Source organism: Centruroides sculpturatus, unplaced genomic scaffold, assembly GCF_000671375.1.
Source record: "Centruroides sculpturatus isolate CEXI.00-Female unplaced genomic scaffold, Cexi_2.0 scaffold540, whole genome shotgun sequence".
In the NCBI taxonomy this organism is placed as follows: Eukaryota; Metazoa; Arthropoda; class Arachnida; order Scorpiones; family Buthidae; genus Centruroides; species Centruroides sculpturatus.
In genome coordinates this window covers 504,630-515,579 of record NW_019384831.1, presented here as the reverse complement: position 1 = coordinate 515,579, position 10,950 = coordinate 504,630, and the positions used below count along the sequence as shown (strand labels likewise).

The 10,950-nt window shown below is 34.1% G+C and overlaps 1 protein-coding gene across 1 annotated transcript in view; it reads right to left on the bottom strand.

Annotated features, from left to right (window-relative positions):
• Positions 1-339: 339 nt before the first annotated feature.
• The window catches only part of LOC111630128 (O-acyltransferase like protein-like), a 34,889-nt gene continuing 24,278 nt past the window's right edge, over positions 340-10,950 (bottom strand). Inside the window, exons 13-15 of the mRNA XM_023374155.1 lie at positions 3,757-3,943; positions 3,505-3,647; positions 340-526 (exon numbers count right to left, since the gene is read on the bottom strand). Coding sequence (XP_023229923.1) covers positions 392-526; positions 3,505-3,647; positions 3,757-3,943 — 465 coding nt within the window. The 3' untranslated portion in view covers positions 340-391. The remainder of the gene's footprint in view (positions 527-3,504; positions 3,648-3,756; positions 3,944-10,950) is intronic.

The following is a 10,950-nucleotide window of genomic DNA, read 5'->3' as shown; positions in this document are numbered from 1 at the left end:
TATGCTTTTGAATATATGCCTGTAATAAACAATGAAACAATAAGATAATATATTTTCGTAAATTCATGCAAATACAATATATCTAATACGAAATTAGGAAATGTCGAGCGATTTTTCCGCAGATTTTAATTTTACAACATATTGCAAATATTAGTACAAATCACTTTAATTATATTTCAATTGAATACAGTTAACCTACATTATTCAATACATTTAAATATATCGAATAAAGAAATACATTTAATCAATATTGTTACAAATCAATTTAATTATATTTGGAATCACAATATCTTCAAGTGTATTAATCATATTAAAATAATTGATATTATTAGACTTCATTGTTGTCGTTGTTTTGATTTTCACCCAAATTATCAATTCTGCATTTTTCCTTTCAATCCACTTTTTTCTTCTTACAGAGAAAATCAACTATTTTATCAATAAGATAATACAAAGGTGTTTCCACAAATAAATGCATGAGTAACGACGCTATCAAAGTTAGGATCATCACCATTAAGAACAACATCCACTAACAAAGAAAAAAATATGCATTAATTAAAAAATATACTTTGATATTCATTAAATAACATTCTGCGTACAAATTCTGTTATATTTACTATGCCCACTTGCCCTCCTGGCATACCTAATATCTTTTATCCTTAAATAATTAAATTTTATGATGTTATTTATGTTTTAAAAGCTTACATTTAAACATTGATCTAACGCTTTCTATATAATGCCAAAAATTACTTCTGTATTTTCAGTAATCTCTATGTTATATATTTATATCAGGTTACATCAAAGATAGGAAAGTCCCCCCATATTTCTTTAATCATCTAAGGACACATTTGCCTCATCCTTACTTTACCTTATATGAAGGAAGTTTAACGTGTAAGTTTTCTGGGCGTAGAAACTTTCTAAATTTTAGTCACTCGTGACAATATATATAAGCAAAATTTCCACACCACCTGAATAACTTTTGGGCATATTCAGTGTTGCCGTTCCTAGTACATTTGTACTTTTTCTGGTACATTTTGCCCTTTCCAGTAAATTGAAAGTACATTTAGATTTTTAGTACATTTTCAGTACATTATAATATTTCAAGTACCATTTACGGTACAAAATAATATTTCACGCCTTAACGAAAAAATGAGAAAAAATTAGTTTAATAAAGTCTCACTAGTGTCACTGCTTGCTAATTTAAATTATCCAATCACAACATACAAATGGTGTGTGTCCGTCGACGTCAGCAACATAGATAGTTGCACGTGTAAACGGTCTTGACTCAGTGGTCTTCTTTCACACGTTCAGTTGTCTGCACATTCTCATCAGGACCTTGACAAAATTTTTCATGCCACGTGGTCCAAACAATTCAACTCCGTCAAACAAAAATAATGGACAGGTAAGGAAATCAATGATTTTAAACTTTTGTCGTCAATAATATCAAAATATCCGTTAAGTCAGAAACAAATTATTACAGAAAATAGTTTTGAAATTGTACGAGTATAAATAATATAAATACTTTTATATTATTTTCTACCACTATAATTTAATTCTTAAATTATGAACTTCAATTTTAGTAATCCTAGTAAAAGAAAAAAGGGTTAATGTTACGTGTGGTTCCAAAATGGCCGCTCTTCCGAGTGTTCCAAGGTTTATATAAGAAGGTCAGGACACGCGTGATCTACTTCTTGAGCTGCCATTTTGGGGTTTTATTGAGTTGCATGTTTTAAGCAAACTTGTACGAGCAGTCAGTTTTATACGAACTTAATTAAACTAAAATTGCATAAATTATGTAATTTCCAGTCAAAAATATAATAATAATTTCGGATGATTATCCAACTCCAATTTTATGTAACGTTTTCATCAAATAGTTTAAAAGAAACAAGCATCCTTATCTTTTGCTGTCATGATTGAAATTAATTAAACAGGTACTAAAACTGATGCAATTATGTATAAATTTTTTTGATGTTATTGCATCACTTCGTAAAGCGATGAAATAACATCAAAAAAATTTAAAGTATAATAAAGAATAAAATAATATAACAAATTTATAATTATTTTTTTAAAGCACGATTGGTTATTAAAATTAAGGTAAAATTCAATAGTATTATTAATTAATGTTGTCAATGTAATGCTCATTTTATAATAAGTAATAGATGTGTAGATATATTATTAATTCTGAATAACTTTCAAAAAAATCCAAAAATAAGATTTAAATTTAAATTATTTGACAATAAACTATATATATATATTCCTAGAACTAGTACATTTTGAAGGAAAATAGTACATTTTTTGAAGGCGCTTCAGTACGTTTTGAAATTACATTGCGGCAACACTGGGCATATTTCTAATTTCCAAACATTCATTTTTTCTCACTTACTTATCAAATAATGTTAAATAAAACACAGGACTGTACAGAAAAAGAGTTTCTAAGAGGAATTAAACTTGTACAGTAACTTAAAAATATTGTAACGTTTACAACTATTTATTTCGCAATATACAAAGAAGCATTTTTCTGGAGAAGAATTTTTCTGTGACGAACTCCAAAAATTTTTGTATTATTCCAAACCAGAATTCACTCAAAATGTCAGAATAACGAAAAGCATCTACTATTGATTTTCCTTTTAAATACATTTGAGAAATGTGCCCGTATTACTTGAACCGATATCACATCATATCCATAAATCTCTATGAGCCTATCATGAATTTTACTTTTGATAAAGCAGGTGTATCATATAGAGAACGTATCATATACATGATTTCATCTCTTTCGTATTTGTTAGTACGGTAGAGATTCAATCCATTAGGGTATTAGTACTGTAGAGATTATCAAGCCATTTTTATTTCATTGGTAATGTAAACCAAATTTCTCATCTATCCAAAAGCGCCTTAACAAGAAGTCAATTTTCGTATTGGTTATTAATAAAATTTTACTATAATAATGGCTCTGTTAACTATAGCAAAGAAAAAACTATGGCAATCGGTCAAACAGAGAACCTCCATGATTTTCACATTTCTGGTCACGGGGACCTCGTTACATTGAGAAATATAAATCATTCAAGGGATTTTTCTGTATGTATTTATGTATGTGCAGAGGGCACCATTTTGATTACCCTTATTAAAAGCTTAATAACTTTTGTGCTATAAATCGAAATGTTTTAAAATTTTTACAGGGAGGTTTATTATTACGCTAGTCATGCTATTAAATGTCAGTGGTTTAAGGTAACGAGAGTGGGGAAATGAAGAGAGATTGTATATCCTATTTCGAGTAGGATCCCTCATCACGACAATTTCATGATTACTAGCATTTACAATTTATTATAAAACCCATCTTTATGTTCAAAATTATGTTTCTTGCCATTTTATAATAATTAAAAATATAGTTTTAGTAATAAAACACAATTAGATAAGTAGAGCGTCGTAGTTTTTTAAGTCATCCGGGAAAGTTAATTAACTCTTCACTGAATTTTTATTATTTATTTTTACTTGTTAAACTAATCTTACCAGAGTTATTGCTGATGCGTAAAGACCTTTTCGTAAATGACCATAGATATACATTAAAACTAGTAAATGAAGCATGTAGATCCAAATAATTAATTTATCCAAGATACAAAATATTCGCAATGAAAAAATTTGATTACAGATACCTGTAATGAAATCATGCTATTAATATTAAATAAGAAATCAATTTAGAAATAAAATACTTAAACCGTAACTAAATTTTATGTGAAATTGCTTCAAAATTCATTTACTTACCACCGTATCCCGTAATGCATGCAACAGAAATCCATGTCGTGGCCACAGTAAAAGCAAATGGCGATAACGTGTGATGTAAATACACTATACTGTCGTTTGGTGACGTTTCTCTTTTATAACCGTGCAATCCAAATATTGCCAGCATTATCAATATAATAGTACCGATCCAAAATACTAAAAGGGTTTTCTGTAATATCATTCAAAACTGTTTTCAACGATCAAATTTTACTATTACGACAAAAATAGAACAATTTAAGACTTCTTTATACGGCTACGTGATTATACAGGTAGGAGAGATACATTCTAGCTTAAAGGGGATAAAGTCCAGGACCACTCGTAGGTATTGCCTGGTTTGAAATGGATTGAGAGGAAAAGAGTTAAATTAAGAGAAGAGGCAAAGGTGAAACGTAAAGTGAGATAAGAAAAGGGATGAGAGTGGAAGTTTAATAGGCGTCAGTATCGGTGTTTTATTTAACAGAATACAAAATTGTTACATAAGTAAAAGGCACATTAACAGTATGACAAGATGCCCATACAGAGGGCGTTACATAAGAAAACCGCAAACGGTGCAACAAGAGATATTATACAGCAGCACCCTTTTGGGTGCAAAGCGGAGGATTTAAGTTGGAGTTACAAGTATAAAACTGAAAATGACCTGAAACTAATCCCAACAATGAGATATTACATTCAATTGTGAATAAAGGGGATGTAGGATTTAAGATCACGGCAGCACGTTCTTTGCTGTTACAAAGTATAATAATAGAACAATCTATATACAGTAGACCCCTATAAAACGGGTTCCTATAAGACAGCGAAAAAATTGCGACGGTATCCGTAAAAAACGGTAAAAAACTTTTATAATTATGTAAAACGTCATCGGGCAGCCGAACTATTTTCTGCCTTCCAGCGCCACGCTACGGAGAGATTACTATCGTCTGTACAGTATTATATATAAATTATTTATAAATTAGGTACTTTTCATATAATTATATATTAATTATATATAAATTAGGTACTGTATATATAATTATATATTAACTTAATTTATTGTAACTTTATTATTATTATATATATGCTTTCCGCCGTCTAGCGCCACGCTACGGAGAGTTTAGGTGAACTATCCTTTGTACAGTATGTAAATTAGGTACCGTAAGTCTAATATAGCACTGTAATTTTACACATTTCTTGTGAAAGAAACATTTCTTATTCAACGGCGATTAAAATTATTTATATTAATGATGTCTCCAAAGTTCACCGAAGTTTTCGCAGAAAAATAACATCAGAAATCGCGGCTGCAGTTTGCTGAGCTGTTCCGCGACGAAAACAAGCTTCAGCAACGGCGATGTCGAATGGTGCACACTCGGTAAGTAATCCAACAATTTTTTGTTTGTAGATTAGTTTATACGGATTATTTCCAAAAAAATATACGTATTTTGGAAATGTTGAGACTAATTAGTCTAGAATCGATTAATTTTATGAAAGAAAACCTTTCAAACAGCTGTAGTCCGTAAAATTTACACGTGTCGGGCTGTGATTGTCAAGGACTCCTAAGAAATCGGATTCCTAAAGAATGGAACGTATCTACCATCGTATAGGGGGATTGACTGTACACTATTTACAAGAAGACAAAGGCACCAATTTTAGGTTTAATGCCTTGACAAACAATTACTCAAAGGAGGCGCGTACAAAATTTTAATTAATATTATTACGCACGTCTAGAGTACCAGTTTCTTTTATAAATGAATACAGTTCTCTGAAGATGTTTTTGTTCTATACAAGAGCACTGGAAGCACATGGCCAATTACAGCCTTCTAGGAGAACAGTTTGGTATAACTTGGCTCGTTACTGGTGATAGAGGCGAAGTCGAAGGTTAGGTGGAAAGTGTCCTTTTGTGAGGATCAATCACAGTTGCAAGTGGAGGTGTTGCTATGGTGAAATCGTTGGAGTTAAGAGAGAAAGTTCCCGTGAGCGGTGAATAACCAACTTACAATAAAGTCCACTGTAAAATGTTCGCTCTTAAGCCTAAGTGGGATGTTAGGAATTAGCTTGTTGGTGATTCGTCCTGTGTCTCTTCCTCCCAAAGTTTCTGCCATATATTAATAGTTGTTTGTTGGATAAGCGTTTTTATCGAAACGATTGGAATGTCACGAAAACATAGTTCTGAAGAGCTGTTAGCTGCCTCTTTCGCCCCTTTGTCCGCTTCTTCATTACCCTGTATTCCAGTATGGGCACGTAACCATTAAAAAGCAACAGTATTTTTATTATTTGCTAGTTCTTCTGAGATTTGGCGAAGTAAGCTGTTTTTATTTTTATTGTTTGAATTACTAAGAAGAGCAGCTCTACTATCTGAGCAGATGCTTACATGAGTATTGTTGATTTTGACGTTGCTATTAACATATTGTAAAGCCTTCAGGATTGCCAAAAGTTCAGCTTCCATGATTGAGCAATGGGTTGCCAGCCGGTAAGTTTCCTTATGATTTTGTCTGTTCCTGTTATTTTTATAGTGAATGAAAGCTGCCTCTACACCTTTGTTAAATTTTGAACCGTCCGTAAATATTGTATGAGGGAATTCAGTATCTTCGTTATTCGAGTAAACAATTTTAATTTCTTTCGCCGGATGAAGACGAGGTGGGGAAATATTCCAAATGTTTGTATTCAGGTTCAGCTGGAAAAGATTGTTGATGTTCAAGTTAGGAAGGCTACTAATATCTAAATAAGTGTACAGATCCTTTTTCTTTTGAACTGGATGTCGAGGTTTGTTAGCCTCCAGAGTGCCCAATTAGTTTTAGCTTTTAAATATAGCAATGGGAGACCCACAAGAACCTGGAGTGCAGCTGTAGATGTTGTCTTGTACTCTCCTGTTATATGTAAAAGACTAATCCTTTGTATTTTTTGCAGTGCCCTTTTTATATGAGTCTTTGTAGAGACATTTCCCCATATGTGGGATCCATACAGTATTGTCGGTTCTATGGCTTAATTGTAAATGTTGGCCAAGGTAGTGCTATTCAAGCCTCACTTTTTCCCCTACGTAACAAAGGAGGTAAGATAATTTTGTTGCCTTCATACAAATGTAATCAATGTGGGAATTCCACTTCATGCGCTGGTCCAGGATAAGTCCAAGATATTTCATTTCCTTTGTGTATGGTATTCTAGAATTATTTATTTTTAATGATGGCGGTTTCTGAAGCTGTTTACCTTTGGTCATGAGCATGCAACTTGACTTACTGATGTTTATTTCGAGCTTATTGTTTATGCTCCAGTTGTTTACTTTTTTTAGTAACTTATTAGCTTCAGTTTGCATTTTCTCGCTATTCCTATGTGCCATCATAATCAGAGTGTCGTCAGCGTATGCTTGTAACGACCATTGTGCATTTATATTATTAGGCTTGATGTTCAGAAGGCTATCGTGCATGATGTTCCATAATCCTGGACTAGAACGAAATCTTTGGGGGCAGCCTCTTGTCATGGGTTGTATAAGTGGACTATCCATGTCGTATACACCAACCACGTACGATTATTAAGGTAATCCTTCATTAATAGATATAAATTTTTTGGGCACTGGAATGATTTAAGCTATCGAAGTAATGCTGGCCACCAAAGCTGTTAAAGGCATTATGATAATCAATAGAAGTAAGGAGGACATGATGTGATTTTTTCCAGGCATCACGAATAAATCAAGTGACACTGTGTAAGGCATAATTAGTAGATTTTTTGGGAACAAACCCATACCGTTTTGGGTGTAGTAGTTGTTTACTGTATAAGTGAAAGCTGATTCTTCCTATAACAAGTCCATTCAAGACTTTCCCCAATGTGGGTAGTAAGCTTATTGGTCTAAAGTCATTGGCATTGCTATGGCTGGTTTTGCTTGTCATTGGAATAAAACAGATGCGTGAGAATTGAGAGAGCTCCATACACTTATTGTATGTATAAATGAAAGCGATCGGTACAGCATTAAAAGCCTGCTTCACCATTTTAGCTGTTATTGTATCTATTCCTGGAGTTTTTTTGTTTCTCATAGTCCTTATTGCTGTCTCAACTTCTTTAAAAGTAAAAAGGGGATCGTTGTTTGTTGCTGGCGGAGCTTCAATTGAGTTTCTGATGCTTTCCTGTTCTTCATTGCCATTTTCTTTGTCGTCTTTTGGAAAATGAAAGTTGAGAAAATGATGATAGGTTTTTCTTATGTTCGTTGTTCATGTTCCGTCTTCTTTGTCTATGTATGCTGGAAGTATGATATTTTTCCTTGGTTTTAAAATTATATGGTACGGTCGCTCCATGTCGATCCATTGTCGATTTCAGTGCAGTAATTCCTCCACGCTATCATTCGGGCTTTATTTATGCTAATTTTGCATTTGCTAAATTCCCGTAAGTATTCCTTCTTTTTTGTCTCTTTAATTATAAAATCATTTTCTTTTTGGTATCTTTTGTATAACCCGCGAACCTTCTTCCTTTGCTCACTCAAAGAATTATTCCACCATGGGGTGTTTGACCGTTTTGATTCTATAATTGTGGTGGATTGATGGTAAGAGGTGATGATTGATGTGGTAAAGTGGGCAGCTAACGTGTTAATGTATTCAATTTCGTGGAGATCTTGTGCTTGTTTTTGTGCCCAATGAATCTTGAAAAGTTCCTGGTACTGTGTCCAATTAGTAATTTTCTTGAGGTTGTATTCTTTTAATGACAGATCAGTATTAATTAACGATGGTTGTTTTGATGTATCTATGGTCACTTCCTCCGATTTCGTCAATTGTATAGCAGGAATTAATAAGGTTATGGGCATGTTTATCAGCAATCACTATGTCTACCCAAATCCTATTTCTGGTACAGCAGTAAGTCGCCAAGGGACTTGTAATACAAGATATCATGTAATTAATTGACAGAAATTCGCAGACATTATAACCTCTTCCGTCCTCTTCAGGACTGTGCCAAGTCGGCGATTTGGCATTGAAGTCACTTGTTATAATCGAAGGTTTACTTCCGATCTTGTTATTAATTTCTTGTAGGTTATCTAGAAGAGGTGCCATACACTCAAATGGTGAGCAGTATACAGATGATATGTATAAGTCTTTTTTATTTAAAGTGAGCAGTACTGTAGTAGTATAGTATATTTTGAGCTGAGATCAGAGCAGAAGTTAGCCGGAATATTTTTGTTTTTTATGAGAATGCCAGATTTGATTGTTTCAGTGAAGTTTTGATGAGGAAAGACTCTCCAACTGCCATACCTGACAATGGAGTTGCCCACGAGGTGTGGTTCCTGTATGCACATAATATCAGCTCTTTGTTCCTCTGCTATTTTTAGGAGAATGGACGATTCAGCCTTCGACCTCTGTACGTTTATGCTCAGAATGGTAAAATTTATATTCTTATTATTGTAGGGTCTGTTTTGTTGACTATGACGATTCCTTTGAGTATTTGTCAAGTGCAGAGTGGTACCATTGTTGCTATTAGACCCCACAATCCGTCTGTCTTATCTTTTGATTTTTTATTTTTATCAGTGTGGGGCGGTTCCTGCTGGAGGCATTGTGATTTGTCGGCACTTTTTTATCATTTGCTGCTCTCTGTTAAACCTGATGCAGTTGGCGCAACAAGAAGTTGTTTGTTTTTCCTTGCATTGGTTGAATCTGTGTTCTTTCGCACAGTGGCAGCAGTGAATGGACTCTGTACAGTCTCTGGCCATATGATTAAAGCCCGTGCATTTAAAGCACCGGAGAATTAGAACATAATCATCAACTCTTATATTCGCCCATGATAGGGAGAGATATTTGTTTTTAATTATTAAATTACGGATGTGTGGCGTAACCGACAAAACAATGTGACGGCAATTCTCTTGTACTTTGCCTTTGTTGTTTTCTGTACTAATCCTGCAGGAGCTAAAGAATTCTTCTCTGTCAATATCTTCCCAGATGTCATTTTGGTTAAAAATAATGTCCATAAGATCTTCTGTTTCTACCGAGTATGGGACATTTAAAAGTATAATGCGCGGTCTCTCTTCTTCCGCTATATGACATCTGATTCTGTCTTTAGTGGTTTGGATGTTTCCTATGGCCTTGAATAGTATTTGTCCAACCATGTTATTTCTGACATGAAAGCAAACTCCTTCGTTCCTAACTCTTTTAACATCTTTCACTTTAACTCCAATCTCTGCAGGTTTAATCTCTATCATTATTGTTGCAACTATGGTGTCTATATCATTCTGTTCACCCTACTCTGTTGTTTTAGGGTATACCAATACTGCATGGTTGCCCCGTGACCCTTCATTTTGAAGTTTAGTGGTGAGTGATTTTGTTATTATTTTTGTCGTGTTGCTTGCCTTTAAGTATTTGAGCATATGTCGGTTGAGAAAACTTTGGTGGTTCAATGTTTAATTCTTGATGACTCACATTGTTTATTTTTCCTTCTGTTATTGCATTGTTTCTGCGTAGTTCTCCGATTATTCCGCACATCTCATATAAGAAACCGTGCATCTTTACTACATAATCCCGAACCTCCATTCTCTGATTGATCTTAATATTAATGTTTGTATGCTTTGGGCATAAGTCCATGATCTTTCCCAGAAATAAGTCAGCTTGCGTAGTAAGTGTTGTTCGGTTGACATATCAGAAGGGGATCAAGGCAGGTATTACTGATTCTTGACTTGTCATTGATTCTATAACGTCCTCGGGAAGTGACCCCAAAACGACTGGAGCTTGTTGGAACTGTTTCTCCATTAAGAAGAGTAAGCGCTGTAGAGTCGAGAACTACAGACCCCAACTTTAACGTTAATACCAGGTCTGCCGTAGGGCTGAGGGACCGATGGTAGACTGTTAATAGTCGAGGTGCACTTGTAAAAGCCAATAGTAGGCTAATATAACTTGCAAAATCCTTATCACTATTATGAAGGCAAAGAACAACTTAAAAATTGCGAAAACCAACTGATAAACCTAGTATAAAATCAAAATTCTGTTTTACGACGGCCGCTCGAATACCGACTAAATTAGTTTCGATTGGAGTAGCACACTTAGTTGGAGATCGTTCCTGACGAAAAACGTAACAACAACGAAAATAATGTGGGCCAGAAAAGCGAAACTCAGCACATAAGAGTGATAAAGAGCCACAAAGAGATATGCCGAAAATCAGCCTGATACACAAAGCGGGAAGCCTGCTACCGGCTCGCAGAAGTGAATAATGAAATTTAAAATAAATGGCTGAAAATAAGAG